This window comes from Trichechus manatus, unplaced genomic scaffold (assembly GCF_000243295.1).
Source record: "Trichechus manatus latirostris isolate Lorelei unplaced genomic scaffold, TriManLat1.0 scaffold00007, whole genome shotgun sequence".
In the NCBI taxonomy this organism is placed as follows: domain Eukaryota; kingdom Metazoa; phylum Chordata; class Mammalia; order Sirenia; family Trichechidae; genus Trichechus; species Trichechus manatus.
The window spans coordinates 2,291,162-2,308,364 of record NW_004443943.1 but is presented as its reverse complement, the minus strand read 5'-3'; the positions used below and the strand labels follow the sequence as shown (position 1 = coordinate 2,308,364).

The following is a 17,203-nucleotide window of genomic DNA, read 5'->3' as shown; positions in this document are numbered from 1 at the left end:
GAATATGACTATAAATGAATAATATCAATAGCTAACATCTACTGTATTTTTACGCAAATAACACACGCCCTCTGCGTTTGTTTGTGGGCTGCGCCCTTCCCCTATGAGGCACCCTCAAAGGCTGCCATGCCAATTCTCTTCCACATTGCTGTAAAAAAAAAAAAAAAAAAAGTATAGCATGCTTAAACAAAAGACGTTAAAACCAGTAGAGACAAATATAAATCATGAAAAGTGCTTTTTATGCTGTGATTTAAAAAAAAAAAAAAAAAAAGTATAGCATGCTTATGAAAATACCTTGCAGGGGGTGGGGGGAGAGGCATGGCCAGCAAACACACAGAACGTATGCATTAATTGCATAAAAATATGGTAATTAAGAAAAAAAAAAAGAATCCTGAAAATTATTAACATAGCCAACTTTTCTGTTATTCTTGAATCTGCCATCTGCTTTTTAAATAATTATTAGATGAATCTTAAGGTGTTGATCAGCTACCCACTTCCCCAAATTCCAAAGCATACTGGAAATTAGCACCACACATAGAAAAGTGGATGTAAAGAATATTTCATCTACCATTTCTCTAAACTAATAAATGTTACGTTTCACTAATAAGAGTTAATATCAACAGGATTTCAGGGCTCTTCAAGGAAACAACTTCGAACATGTTAAAAATTCTCTTTAAAGATGGAAGAATTTAATATTCCAAAATATATCCCAGGAATTTAAAACGTCAGGCCTATAAACTAGCAAGCTGAACAAGAGATGAGGCCAGTGAACCATTAGATGAGAATTCCAGAATGCTAAGAAGAAAATTTTCTTGGGTAGATTCTATAATTTGTGGCTTGAAGAAAACATTTGAAACATTCCATTACTATTAAAATTTTCACAATGAGAATAGGGCTCATATTTAACACATTTTAAATTACTAGACAGTCTCTCCCTAAAAGAAATTTGAATGCTTTATTCTGCCTAGTTCTTGTTCACTTCCTGGTACTAATTTAGGAATAAATTAACCCTTCCGACAATTAGGATATTGTCTAGAAACTGTCTCTTGCACTCTGCTGGGGAAATCACTTATATTTTTTCTATAACTAACAGCTTATTTATTATTGATGTAAATCACTGTCACATTTACCTACATAATTACATGTCATTACATCTGTAATGCCTCTGAATTAAGCCTCACAGTTACAGATTTTGATAAATGTTTTATATATTAAGAGCTTTCTATACTTGTGCCTGCAACCATGATCTAGGGTCCAAAATGTCTCTGATGGATTTCTGCCTTGGAGCTGGCACTGGCTTGGCTTCAGAATTGGTTGTCGTGTCTGTGTGTTCACCGTCAGTTAAACTATTTTTCCTGGCAGGAAGAAGTTTTCGAGGAGCAGCCATTGGTTTCTGCAGATGATGCATTAGGGTTGATAATTTGGCATCCAAAGGTGAGGTCTGAGATACACTAGTTTTTTCCCACTTGTCCTTAACCAATTGATCTGTGCCAGATTGTGTTTTTAAGCTGAATGGAGGTTTATCAGAAGGAGGAAGGGGAGCTCGTCTCTTTTTCCCTTTCCCATCAAATAACTGCTCACTTGTAGGAGATAATACTTTTTTCTGAATGACCATTTGATGATTTCCATCGAAGAGTGAGGCCCATGGAGGTGGTGAGGATTCTTCATGCTGACCAATAAGGAACTGTCCATTTGTCTCTTCAATTTTCTTTTGTATTATATCAGTTAAACTTTCAAGTTTCATAGGAGAATCAATGCCTATAGTAATTTTAGGAAAAAATACACAGGAAAAATTCAAAAACAGTATATACTTCTTTACCTGAATAAGTTATTATTTTCTAAACAAATATGCTAGTATAATGATCATCAAAAATTTAGACTAGCATAAGCAATGAAACAATTACTTTTAAAAATAATGATATCAGTAGAACCAAATATTAGGGAGAGATTCTGTAGGCTGGCTAGCTTGTTCTTAACTATCTTCTATCTATCGATCTTTCTCTATCCATCTATCTATCTATGCACACACACTCCTAAACAAATGAGTAAAATCTAGATTTCAAAAGAGTGGAGTCAGATGAGTGTTTTTTTGGTTCTATAAGTATTTATTAGATAACTTTTCTTGGATATAATACCTATTCTGAATTCTATGTAAGAGTGGATTCCCTTTTTTTACAAAAGCTTGACATAAAAACCAGGACTACTGTAATTGGATTAGTATTATTTCCTGTAAGTCAGCAAAGTCTCTGTTAAAAGAAAAAATAAAAAAATCCCCAAAACCAGGGAAATAGAGTGAAGGGAAAAAACATAGAAAAATAGATAAGCTCTGATATCACTATGGTGATGAGGGTGTGGGTTGCAATTTTCCTTGGGGAAAAAAAAGAGAACAGAGATAAATATCTTTATTAAGTAAATCATTGGTATTTTCAAATGTATAAACCCAAATTTATCATTTTTAATCTAACATTTTAAAGTATATGTAAGTACAGGTACATTAGAGGTGAATTAGACTAGAATTTAGCAGCGACTTGGGCTTGTTCACCACACATTCACTGAGGCAATCCTACAAGGATAAACAACCTCCTTCAACATGTGGAAAAATGGAATATTAACGAATCCAGAAATGTTAAATTTTCCTAAGTATTAAACTTAACCAATTTTTTTTGGACTGAGACGAAAGCTTCCACTCATTAATATTCATTTACCAAAACTACTTAAAAACAAATTTAATAAAATACAGAAAAATGAACATGGCCATATTCTAGAATCTATAAGCTTACATTTTCAGAATTTTCATCAGCTCCTCAGCTAGTATGTACTTCCACTGCACCTTTATTCATTTTGAAGCCTTAAAATTTTTGTTTGATCTTAAGCATTCAAACTATAAAAAATGTGTATTCATTAATTTTGTATTAATTCATCTATTAAACATGAATTCCTTAGTCTATAATCACAGTCTTTTTTCATTCATTTTGACTGTGCCCTGAAAATGTTAGCATTTTAATGTCAATAGAATAAGCTGCTTGAATACGGACAATGTTGTTTTTGTTACCCTGCAGCTTAGAAAGACAAACCCCACTTACTCATATCATGGTAGACTGAGGTCGCCTCTTTTGTCAAGAACAAAGGCGGTTTCCGTGGTGATATAATCTCAATTTTCATAAGTTCTTCACAACAGTGCTTCCATTGGCCTAAGAAAGACAGAAAAGGTAGGCTAATTTAAAACATAAATGTGAAGATATAAATTTCATTTTCGACAGATATAAACACTTTTTTTTGTTAGAAAAATAACAGTAAATTTATGAAGTATTGCTTAAGCAAGCTTGCACAAAAAGCTAGTACTACCTTATAATTTCAAAGTCCAAGTCAAGGAATAAAAGTAATCTATTCAAAAAATAAAGTTCTATGTATAGATATTAAGCTAAGATCTCTAGGCTAGTAATTACTTGAAAATTTCTACTTATGGTAAAGGTTTGTAAAGGCTCTCTTCTTTTAAATACTCAATGAAAACATCCAGTATTTAAGGCAGCTGAAAGGTAAAAATCCACTGAAATGTAATTATGTAGAAGCAAGTAGAAAAAACAAGGAGTGGTGGTTCTCAAATACAGCTTTAACTGTAAAAAATTTAATTAAGAAATAAGAATTGTTTATTTAACAATTGTTCTCTTTAAGATGATCATCATACTTTTAAAAATTATATAATTATAGAAAAACACTATTTTCACTTAAATAAAAGATACTCATAAAAGCCTATCACTATAAAGGCATTTCAACAAAATTGTAACTGGGTTTAATTTATTTTGGGATGGATACTTTAAAGTCATTACAAATTAGGAAAAAAAATACTCTTGAATAACTGGTTCCAACTAGTAAGTTAAATAAGTGTGGGAAATATTTTCTTTTAAATTATGTTTTATTATTTTCATTTTAAAATAAAACTCTCAGGTTTATTTCTCTTGATTGGATATAAAAAATTTAATCTTTCACATACTTATTGTACACCTGCATGAAAGCTAGCAACTACCAGATACCATCTGTCTATATATTACATATTATAAGTTATTGAGGTTCCCATTCTTATACTCTATTTATACCAGTAGAAAAGTAAATGTAATCCATATACATGCCTTTTTAGACTGATTTATGATCTTCAATTCTTTGTCTTTTATTATGTTCTCAATATCCATATTTAATATCCAACTTATTTTCCATGGCTTAAAAATTAAAGCCATTACATTTTTAGTCAAATTATTCATTTGTATTGTTTTTAGTTAACAAATAGTCATAGTACAATATGTATAAATTTAAAATTCATCACCTTAAATAGCCAAGAAATAAAAACCTTCCAGTGTGATCTGTTACAATGCTAAGTATAGAATATACTTATATTTTATTTACTTATAAGTAAAAATTTCAAATAGCCCACATAGCAACTCATAAAAGTGTATAAAACTGTCAGTATAAGGCTTCAAAGGTTGCTCTCCCAGAATTTAAATCTAGCAGGATCTGAGATCTGCTAACTTATTCTTCCCCTCCACTTCCTTTTTTTTAGATAAATATATAAAAGCCAGATCTTGCTTCTTGGGGACATAAAACAAAACAAAAAACCTTTATCTAATGGAAAAATAATGAAACATTTTAGACTAGCAAATATTTTTCTTTCACATTCTTAGACAAATTATAAGGTACAATATTTTCTCTATATTGATAGATGAAAGCTTTTCACTGTTAAGCTAGTAGCAGAATACTAATCATATTGAAAATCAGAATATAATGCCACATTATCCTGTGTGTTACTGAAGTCAGAGGTGCAAATGTGGCATGTTCACTGGTCAAGATCTTACAACTGAAACATTTATTTTGCCAGTAAATAAATTAGTATGCATAGTTATATGTGATAGTATGCTAACATGAAAACAAAGGCCCAATCTGAAATATTAAATGGATATGTTCTGCTCACACAATAATGTGTACATTGAAAATGTTTCTCACAATACTATTTATTGTTATAATGTTCCCAGTCAAAACGATCCATTATGCTAAGCTGTTAATGGAACTCTGTATCATTTATAAAATATATAATAATATATAATTTATATTTATTATTTATATTATTAAATATTTGGGGAAAAATTAATGTTCCAAATCTATTTTAAGTTTCTGTATCTCTGAACCATCATTCCCAATTCCACGCCTTTTGACCAGCCAGAACAGGTGTCACTCCTCTTTTACATGTTTATTAGCTCTTAAATATTAAAAATAGCTATTATTTTCCCTCCTCCCCACCATCATCACCCCTGCTGTTCTTCTCTAGTCTAAACGAACCTAGTTCTCTCCATGTTTCCTCGTGCTTTCTACTTATCTCATCTTCCTGTTTTTCCACTCTTAAAGTGAACCAAAGAATTGAACCCTGGTCCAAATATTAAATTATTCTTACTTTATTTTCCCCTATCTATCTTCAACTTTGTACTATACACCATACTTCAACTAAGATCACAAGAGATTACACCTATCTACCACTAAAAAGGTAAATCTGTTGCCGTCGAGTCGACTCCGACTTATATCGACCCTATAGACCCTATAGGACAGAGTACACTGCCCCATAGGGTTTCCAACGCTGTAATTTCTTTACGGAAACAGACTGCCACATTTTTCTTCAGCAGAGTGACTGGTGGGTTCAAACCACCGACGTTTTGGGTAGCAGCTGAGTGCTTAACCATTGCACCACCAGGCTCCTGGGTAAAAGACTTTAAAATACAAGTCAATTTTTAGGACAGTTTAAATACTTCCATCTTTGCTTCATTTCTCCAAACACAATGAATTCCAAAGTGTAAACATAATAGTAAGGAAAATTTCCTTTAAGAATTAAATACATTGGCAGATTTTATTCAAGAAGCATTAAATACTAAAGAAATAACCAGACTTGAGAACCTAGTTGTCATCACTTTCTTATTACTTTGACAGTACCAAACTGTCATGAGATTCTTATCCCTCCAACTCCCTACTTTAGCTTGATAAATTATTTCACATAATCTAGGGAATGAAAACATGAGATCATAATCAAGTTGTAGTTGATATCCAGACTACAATGTTTCTGTATTTCTACCTGCACTTATCCCTTTCCTTCCTGTTTTTATGCACATAAAAATTATAAAATACCAGAATCACTTCTAGAAATAATAGTGTTTTTGTATGAGAGATGCTAAATCAGAGCATTAAAGAAAGCAGTTAAAATTTTAGTTGTGATCAACAAAAGAAAGGAAGCTGCTATCTTGTGAGTTACATGCTTAAGATCCACTGAAATTTAAAAAAAAGAATTGTAGTACATGAACATTTGTTGAGTGCCTAGGGATAGTATTTAAGGAAAAAAAGTCCTAAACAGTCCAAGAATGCCATGGAAGGAATCCTCTGGTTCCCTGCAGTGAATCAGAAACCTCCTCAGGGCTCAGTTTTCTTATCTATAGAGCAGAGAAAAACTATTTCTACCTCACAGGCATGAGAAATAAATGAACCCATCTGGTATATGAAAGATAAACAATACATTTGGTTCCCTTACTTGCCCCTCTGCCCAACCATCAATTTAATTCTTAACCAGGACATGGATCAGAGCAGACTTACGAAAATGAACCTGAGGACTACAGGTATATAACTACAGCGTTCCAAAAACAGCTTGTAGGAATTCCAAAAATGTGTGCAGAATTATTTCTAGGAGTTGTAGAAATAACTTTTAGTTGTCTGGAAATGGCTGCTTTGAAAAATCATGGCTATTTCTCTGCTTTGTGATTCTATAGAAAAGCATTCTAAAGACATAAAATACTGGTTGAACCTAACAGGTTTACTTTGATTAGAAATAGCCATTGTCAATATTCTACGTTTTCAGTGTAAAATTATATATAATAAATAAGCTGCTAAGTTTTCAGTACAAAAAAAAAAAAACCCTGCTAAAATTTTAATATTTTCCTGTTGAAATTCCTCCTTAAATTGAGAAATAAAATTAGAACTTCACATATTTTACATACTAGAACTTTATTACATGACTATCAGATTGTTTTTATAATCCACGCCATTGGATTGTATTATTGAGACTGAAAAACCATATGTGCGGTTTAAAAAAAAACAACTCTTTGGATGATGTCCAAGATGGTATTATAATGAATCTGGAGTTAACAGAAGGTTACATAAAAATGAGGCTCCTCTGAACATTTCAACATTTTAGCATCCTGAAGAAGTTTCTTATTTCTCAAATGGCTCCTTATCCCTTGGATAAAATACACTGGCTTAAGCTGTTAAAATCTACAATTCTGAGAAAATGTTAGCTGGTCGTTTTAGAGACTACAGGAACTTAAATGTAAGAAGTAGCGATGCTAGGAATTCAAAGGGATACTAGTCAGTGTGTCTTTAGGGAGCAGTTGTGAGAAAAAAGCACACATGCACTGATGATACACTGTCATTTTATTAAAAAGCATAAAAGAAAATAATCTTTATCAAACAGTAAGATTATAATTTCAATATTCAGATTGCTGTGTGCATCTTTTCATGCTACCTGAATATACTACTAAAAATCCAAACATCTACTTACAAAGATCAAAGAAATGCTGCCAGAAGGCTTCCATCCACTTCTGAAGATCCTCTCTATTGTCAGCTGAGAAAATCTGAGTTATAGCCTGTCCAGCACCAGGGTTGATGACAGAGAAATTATGGATTCTTTTCTTGGCATCCTTATCCATTGCCCGAATTCTAGTTTCCTGAAAATTAAGACAAAACTGGTGTTTTACAAGAGAACATTTCTGTAATGATCAAACAAATGTTTTATTGCTTAGCAACTATATTTATACCAGATGTAATTATAATCTTATTGCTGATCATTTGAAATTTAAAATATGTAATTTTGAGAAGTTTTAATATTCAACCTCAAATCTAGAAGGTTTTTTAAAAAATGTTTTATATTAAAGAAGCTGAGGTAATGTTTCAAGGCATGCTACATACAGAAGTTATGCAAAATTACATGAGGTTAAAACATAACCTCTGTTTTGATCTGTCTCAGTTCAAGTGAGAGTCTGCCGTCTTTTATATACACCTTAAAATTTGCAATCAAACAAATACAGCATATCATAATTGTCATGTGGATTATATGTTAACTGTATTTCCAACAGTCATAAAAAAGAGTCAGTAAAAGCATGTTTTTATTTTAATATTTGTGTATGAAATACAATATTATCAGTTTAAGCAGGAAAACCATAACTTAATGTTTACTGCAACGAAACACTTAGGTTTCCTCATAAACATTTATTTTATATGTAACATTCATTTACAGAGCTCATAGCTAAAGATCCATAAAGCAATATTACTCTCACGTTAAAATTCTTTTCTTCTTGTTCTTTAAAGATACAACAAAGGCAAAGTTTTCATTCATGTATCGATTGTCTCAACCTTTTTTTCTGAGGGGCACTATGTATGACACTGTGATGACACTTAATGTGTCTACATGGAGAAGAGAACAGTCTATTCCTAAGTCACAACCAGGCACAGCCATGCCACATGGCAAACTAGAATCCACGTGCAGTTTAGGCCAAGGAATCTTGGGGGAAAAAAGTCTGGGACAGAACTTGATATTATGCAGAAATAGGGATTCAGCTGCCTGAATAATGATTAGTTTTACATTATTCTAGAACAATACTATCCAATAGAAATATAAGCCACATACGCAATAAAAAATTTTATAGTAGTTACATTTTTAAAAAGAGTAAAAAGAGACTGGTGAAATTAATTTTAATATTTAACCCAACATATCCAAGATATTTATCTTTTCTAAAAAAATATTTTATTGTGTTTTCAGTGAAGGTTTACACAGCAGTTGAGGCTCCCATTCAACAATTTCTATACAAATTGTTCAGTGACACTGGTTGTAATCTTCACAATGTGTGAATATTCTCATTATTTCCATCTGGTTGTTCCGTTTTTAAAAGATTATCATTTTAACATGTAGTCAATATGAAAACTAATGAGACAGTCTACATTCTTTTTTCATAAGTGTCTGCCAAATCAAGTCTGTACTGTACACTTACAGCACATCGCAATTCAGACCAGCCACCTTTTAAGTGCCTAACAGCCACTTGAGACTAGTGGCTTCTCTACTGGACAGAGCTTTCTACAAGAACATGGTTAAGCCTAATGCTATGTAGCCAGAAGAATATTCTGGGTAGCAGTTAAAAAAGGTGACTAAGGGTGAAGAGACTGTATGTACAGACATACACTAAGACCCATATACTCACACATGCAGTAAAACCTGCGAAAGCCGGAACGTGTATAAGGCAGTACGATGGTATTGATTACTTCTGTGTGGCTTTCTAGCCAAGGTGTTGTAACTCCCACCCCAGTGACTGGGCAGGACTGTGTGATAGGATAATTGTGGTCCAACAAGGGGGTTTGTCAGTTTTGCCTTAAAAGCGAGCCAATTCCAGAGCAGAGTATCTCAGCACCACCAAGGAAGAACGGTTAGGAGCCAGCATGTCCTTTGGACCTGGGATCCTGCGCTGAGAAGCTCCTGGACTCAGGAGACAGAGAGAAATTTAACCTTGAAGACGGTGAGAAGTGGTGGCAGGAGAGACCCAACAGCAGAGACCCTGCAGTACGAGACAGCGTGGTGGGCTTCCCTGCCCATGGAGAGAGAAAACTGAGTGCCTTTGGGCAGAGGCCTAGAGCCAGGGAGTGGCATGTCTGGGCACAGCTAGGAGAGGCTGTCCTGACAGAAGAACTGTATCCTTAAGTGTTCCTGATCCTGAATTGTAACCTGTTACTTCCCTAATAAACCCCGTAATTGTATTGTACTTGAGTTCTGTGTGGCCACTGCAATGAATTATCAAATCCAGCAGAAAAGTAGAGTGCTGTTGGTTTCAGAATTGGTAGAGAGGGAGGAGAGAGGAGGCATGTCTAACTTCTACCTCATAGGAATCAGCCTTGGGCTGTTGATCTTGGTTCTCCTTCTCCCTTCTGAAGTTAGAGAACAGACACTGCCCCCATGCCATTTATACAGGCAGAAACATGCCAGAGAAGGAAAACTCAAATATTTTCACTAATAGAGGGCAACAGAAAAGTAGTAAGGCTGCACCTTGTCAAAGGTGGAAAGCTTGTGAGACCCAGAAAAGCAAGGTAGTCCTGTCGAGTTAAGGCTCTAACAGGTTTTAGTGTATAATGATGTCTATGTAGGTATTAGAGAAGTAGAAAAGAGTTATGAAGAAAAGCTAACCATTCCCTGAAAACGGGTACATAAAGGCAGGTGAACACCATATATATGACACAAGAAGTTCATTTCTGAAGGAAGAAATTTTTATTCAAAATCACATGGGCAAAACGTACGCTGTATAAAGTTGCAACGTAACTTAGAACCTTTGGAGTATCAAAGAATACAGTCATGTGTCACTTAACGTCCATGATACATTCTGTGAAATAGGACATTATGTGATTTGGATGTCGTGTGAACACCGTATTATATACAGACAGTCTCCGGGTTACGAATGTCTGACATATGTACAATGTGTAGTCACGAACCAACCCCCATAAAGCCTCTTATATTAAAAATTCAAAGTACACACAAAGGTTCATAATAACGAGCACTACTTTGCAACGTGCATCAAAACATTATTATTATTACTGTATTATTATGCTAAAGATGTTTTAGTGTATCTGGAAGTGTTTCTTTAACGTTTTTATGCATAAAAAGGTACACTATATGCTAAGACAAACATTTGACTAGCTGATGTTAGATACAAACTGTATCTAACTGTTCCAACTTAGGTACATATTCGACTTAAAGACAGACTTAGGAACGGAACTTGTTCATAATCTGGGGACTGCCTGTACTTAGCAAAGCTCTATGGGATACTGTATGAGTTGGAATTGACTTGACAGCAGTGGGTTTGGTTTTGAGTGTATGCCTGGCAGTGCAATTGGGCTTTGTATATGAGAGACGTTGTGCGTGGGAAGCTGTTGTATTTGCTACGTCCGGTTATGTCCGCTACATCTCATTCTCCAATCACGATTCCTGGGCTCTATTTTAACCTTATGGGACCACGGATGTAGATGCAGTCAGACATTGCCTGAACGGATGTTGTGCGGCACATGACTATATAAGGATTGGTAGCAATCTTAGAGATAATTAGTCTATCTTGTCATTTTAGACGTGCAGGAATGTGAGTCTTCAGTGGATTATAATGGGACTTATAGTCAGCATTTTAATTTTATCATAATAAGGTGTTTTTACATTCCTATGACTTGGTAATAGACCTTGTAAATTAACTCTTGTAAGTAACTATTTATACAATATAAAAAATGCTGTCCTAAATGGTATCCTTGGAGCCGAAAGACACATGTAATCAACCTCTTTAAATACACAGCTTATTATCACTAGCAGAGAATGACTTAAGCTCCAGGAAGAATCATTAATATGCTAATAAAGCTGAATCACACGGGTGGGAGGGGTGACCCTCTACTTCTGTTGGTATTAAAAATAATAAAATACGAAATAGTCTTGTAACTTAAATTGTGTTCCCCCCCAATCCATTTTAATATAAATTTCTGACTACCTTTCTATATAGGATTAAAATGAATTTAACACTTGAATAATGAAAATGTGACTTTTATAGATGGAAATGTGTAGTTAGCATAATGCTAAGGTATCATTTCAAATGAAAACAGCTACATAGAAAATGTGATGAGCTGAATCATTCATATTCTCCTAAGAGAATACAATGTAGCAATATACTCATGAATGCTATGTACTCCATTAATTCTGATAACCATATACAACTAAATTTTTAAAACGAGAGGTTTTTAAAAGCTGCAAGTAAAAGGCAAAAGAAAACATTTAAATTAACTTCTATATTTTATCATCTCTAATAATGTAATTAATGGGAAACTTTTTTTTAAACTAAAAGACTGCATGCCAAAAAAGAGGTAACAACAAAATACGACAAATTATGAATTCAAAGGAAAGTTTCTTTTCGGTTGTTCATTACTCTGAATTAAAACTATATTTTACCTCTCTATTTCTGTGGATAATAGATTTATGAATTTTTTTAGTTTACTTTTGACTACATGATCTTTAAAAAAGTTTACTTCTGAAATGAACACCCCTAGCACCCAGATAGGGAGTCCCTGGGCGGTACAAATGTTTGTGTGCTTGGATGCTAACTGAAAGGTCGGGAGTTTGAGTCTACTCAGAGGTGCCTCAGAAGAAAGTCCTGGCAATCTACTTCCAAAAAATCAGCCATTGAAAACCCTACAGAGCACAGTTCTACTCTGACACACTTGGGGTCACCATGAGTCAAAATCAGCTCCATGGCAACTGATTTGGTTTTTGATTGTAGCACCCAGATTATGGTCTCTAAATATTCTTTCCTATAAAGGAAGCAGAGATCCTTGGAGAAATGTCTGATTCCCAGTCTGGATCAAAGAATGTAAAAGATGATCCTGGAACATCTGTGCTACCAGAAATCAAAGGTCACTAGGGTTGTGTCAAAAGGACTCGAGTCAATTTGAAGAGGCTTCCACTAGCCAAAGATGGGACAATCTGAGCATCAATAAGGATAACAACGGCAATGGATTGTTACATAAAATACCTTTAAATCCATAAATTCACAATGATATTTAAAAAATAACTCATTGCTCAATTTTGAAGGATTCTAGAGAACCACCTTATTGTTTGATAGAACCACCTTATTGTTTGATAGCTGAAACTAAACGCAAAAAATCAAGCATTTATCCTATCTTTCCTATAAGACAGGATAATTGTACCTCAGGGTAACCAAATAGCTGATGAAGTAGGGGTATCTCAGCTAATAAACCAAAGAAGACATATAAAAATAGCATCAGTTTGTAATTCCTAATGAAATAAAGATCTAATCAATGTTAATATCAACAGAAGATCCACGCATATTATGTGCCTCCTCATAAAAGTATGCAACACTTCCTAAGAAGCATTATTACCAACCAACCAACAAACCAGCCAACCTGGATCTGATCAAAAAATAGAAGAGAGGGAAAAAAAAGAAAAACACCTGAAGATGCAATCAGCAAAATCCAGACTATAGAAACTCTGTAGGATAAATGACCCAGTTTCTTAATAAATGATAAGAGAGAGAAAGAGACAAGCCAGGTAGGCAGGTGGGGGTTGGGGGGGTGGGCGTGGGGAGAGCAAAGCCAAAAGATTTAAGACACCTAATCAATCTAATCAACCAACTGGAATGGACAGCACTTATCTGGATCCTGATTCACAAGTGTTAAGAAAAAATTTATGAAACTGGGAAATTTCAACACAGTCTAGATTTTTGATGATATTAAGACTATAAATATACTTAAGTGTGACAAATGGAATATTTACAATATAAAATGATATGGTCTCTAGGATTTGTTTCAAAATAATTCTAGGTTAGAGGCAATGTGTGAGGGTACAGATGGGTTCATTTATATTATTCTCTCTATTGATTATCTTGAAACTTTCTATAAAACAATTTTAAAAATAAAATACAAGTACAAAAAATAATGTTAAGTCTATAACTGCTTGCTTTCTTATCTATAATGCAGAGATAATATTTATTTCACACTTAACTCACAAACACGTCATAAGGATAAACGAGATAACACCTGTGAAAAATGTCAAGTTCTTTGAAAGGTACTAGATCTAAAGTCCTATTAATCAGGGTTGAAGACAAATAAAATGCTGGTTAAAAGCAAGCCTCACATCTTATTTACTCTAACAACAAAGAATACTTTCACAATATATAGAAAGGAATGTTTGAAATATATAAAACCAAACCATAAATTAAACCAGCATTAGGTATGATTAGTATCACTTTGATATAATTATTTTTAATTTATGCCAATAAAATAAGAGAAACTCCTAAGGGAAAGGCTGTTTAAAAAAGCTTATTTTTGCTGTATTTAATAGGGTACTGTTCGAATAATTGATAGGGTTCACATATTGAGAAGACTAAAATAATCAGGAGAAAATCCTATGTGCTTCATAATAATTTTGTTTTCCAGGTCCATGATAAATACAATAGTTAAAAGTAATTTCAAGGTAATTTAATACAGGTCTATCATACCAAGTAGTGCTATTGACTTGTTTAGTACAAATTTCATTATTCAATTAAAATGCAGTGATGTATAGTTATTTAAATCAAGAAAAGCCTATTGATTTCAAAGACCCACACTTCTCTTTCTCACCCTCAACCCTCATTGGCAATGGATAAAGCTTTGGCTAATATAATGCTTTCTACAATGTATAGACGATTCAGTGACTCCAGTTAAGTACCCATTATTGAGAATGTCTTGCTCAACAACATTCATAGTGAAGTTTTTTTGAAGTTGAAGCAATCACTTTGAAGTAAATCACCCTTTCAAATTTGGATCGAAAAGGGGAGGGGAACAGCTGTTAGGCTTTTCTTCTCTTAATGCGACTATTTCCACAGATGGCTCCCTACAAAAATTAATGAAGTGACTTAGCTTTATAGGAAATGTCATTTAGAAGTACAAGAATTATAGTTGGAGAACAGATTCTGTGATTAAAATAACAGAATTATTATTTATATACCTTAGCAACTTGCTCTTGAACGTAGAGTAGCTAAAGCAAATGGAAGAAATGATGAAGTAAAAGAGCTGAACAGAAAATTTCAAAGGACAGCTCGAGAAGACAAACTAGATTATAATGAAATGAGCAAACACCTGGAATCAGAAAACCAAAAGGGAAGAACATGCTCAGCACTTCTCAAACTGAAGGAATTGAAGAAAACATTCAAAACTTGAGTTGCAATACTGAAGGATTCTATGGGCAAATACTGAATGACACAGGAAGCAGCAATAGAAGATGGAAGGAATACAGAGTCACTGTACCAAAAAGAACTGGTCGACATTCAACCATTTCAAGACATAGCATATGATCAAGAACTCATGGTATTGAAGGAAGAAGTCCAAACTGCACTGAAGGCATTAGCAAAAAATAAGTCTCCAGGAATTGATGGAATAACAATTAAGATGTTTCAACAAACGAATATAACGCTGGAGCGCTCACTCTTCCATGCCAAGAAATTTGGAAGACAGCTACCTGGCCAATAGACTGGAAGAGATCCTTATTTGTGCCCATTCCAAAGAAAGGTGATCCAACAGAATGAAGAAATTATCAAACAATATCATTAAAATTAAACACAAGCAAAATTTTACTGAAGATCATTCAAAAGAGGTTGCAGCAGAGTATCAACAGAGAACGGCCAGAAATTAAGCCAGATTCAGAAGAGAGGATGTAGAATGAGGGATATCATTGCTCTTGTCAGATGGATCTTGCCTGAAAACAGAGAATAACAGATGTTTACCTGTGTTTTATTGACTATGCAAAGGCATTCAACTGTGTGGATCATAACAAATTATGGATAACATTGTGAAGAATGGGAATTCCAGAACACTTAATTGTGCTCATGAGGAACCTGTACATAGATCATGAGGCAGTTGTTTGAACATAATAAGGGGATACTGCGTGGTTTAAAATCAGGAAAGGTGTGCATCAAGGCTGTATCTTCTCATCATACTTATTTAATCTGTATGCTGAGCAAATAATCCAAGAAGCTGTACTATATGAAGAATGCAGCATCAGGACTGGAGGAAGACTCATTAACAACCTGTAATATGCAGATGACACAACCTTGCTTGCTGAAAGTGAAGAGCACTTACTGTTGAAGATCAAAGACTACAGCCTTCAGTATGGATTGCACCTCAACATAAAGAAAACAAAAACCCTCACAACTGGACCAAAAAGCAACATCATGATAAAAGGAGAAAAGATAGAAGTTGTCAAGGATTTTTTACTTGGATCCACAATCAATGCCTAAGGAAGCAGCAGTCAAGAAATCAAACGACGCATTGTATTGGGCAAATCTGCTGCAAAAGATCTCTCTAAAGTGTTAAAAAGCAAAGATGTCACCTTGAGGATTAAGGTGTGCCTGATCCAAGCCATGGTGTTTTCAGTTGCCTCATATGCATGAGAAAGCTGGACAACGAATAAGAAAGATCGAAGAAGAATAGAAAATATTAAGATGACAATATCTCAAAGTTGGAGAATGGAAGATTTTGTCATCAGTTTCACCTTTGAGATCAGCAATTAAATTATATTCCCAATAGTAACTCTTACTTCATGTTTTAATCTTAAAATTCTCTTTTGTACTTTAAAGAAAGTCATGTACAATGGAAGAAATATTTATGTCATCAGTCCTCAGGGCCAAATATAGCCCACTTTGTCCTCAAGTCTAAGGCCAAGTTTATACAAATTACTAGATTAATCATTTTTCTGTGAATTTGTAATGGTCAACTGTGGAACCACAGGGATTTCTAACTGTGCTAATTTCAGTCATCTTAATAATGGAATTGATTGACTACAGAATCCCATCAATTGCCTGGCCATCCGCCTTTATTACCACAGGAAAAAATGAATCAGTTGGAAAAAGGTCAATTCAGTCAGGCCGTGTAAACACTGTTGTCACTTTTCTGGAAAGAAATCCTTATCATCAGACAGAAAAATACAGATGCACTAGCTACAATAACACAGGAGTTCATTATAACTGTCCTCTCAAATTTAAGTGATAAAGTTAAACACATGCCTAAGCCATTGTCTATAGGTCAATTGTGGCTTCAGGCTCAGAATCTCATTTCAAAGATACTTTTTTACTTTCAAAACTCTGATTCAGACTAAGTATGAAGATAGGAAAAAGTCTAATTTTGTCCCGTAAATACAGGTTAGGAATAGGTCTCTGAGGAAACGGAAAAACAGCCCATGAATTTCTATCTTTTTTTTTTTTTTTTCTACCCATTAGGAAAAGAGTGAGCTATGTAATTTTCCTTACTGGCTAGGCAAGTTCAATCTGATCTCAGAGTCTATTTCTTCACTTGTAAAACAATAATGTATTTTAAAAACAGTTATCAACATACCTGGCTTGGCCCACCATAAATGTCTGAGAGAAGGTGAAATGAATACTTTGAAAACTATCTTCAAATAAAACAAATTATTTTAAAAAATCATCTGTTTAAATTACATTTTAATTTGGTTTATGGCTATCCATATTCCACGGTCCAGTATGTAAGGGAAAAAAAATAAAATTGGTAGGATTCTATTCTTATTATCCTGTTATCCAGTAAAAATCACGTTAGACATAATCACCTA

The 17,203-nt window shown here is 34.0% G+C and overlaps 1 protein-coding gene across 1 annotated transcript in view; it reads right to left on the bottom strand.

Moving 5' to 3' along the window:
- Positions 1 to 1,058: 1,058 nt before the first annotated feature.
- RTKN2 (rhotekin 2) overlaps positions 1,059 to 17,203 on the bottom strand; it is an 81,353-nt gene continuing 65,208 nt past the window's right edge. Inside the window, exons 7-9 of the mRNA XM_023738662.1 lie at positions 7,580 to 7,745; positions 3,084 to 3,191; positions 1,059 to 1,758 (exon numbers count right to left, since the gene is read on the bottom strand). Of these exons, the coding sequence (XP_023594430.1) occupies positions 1,223 to 1,758; positions 3,084 to 3,191; positions 7,580 to 7,745 (810 nt within the window). The 3' untranslated portion in view covers positions 1,059 to 1,222. The remainder of the gene's footprint in view (positions 1,759 to 3,083; positions 3,192 to 7,579; positions 7,746 to 17,203) is intronic.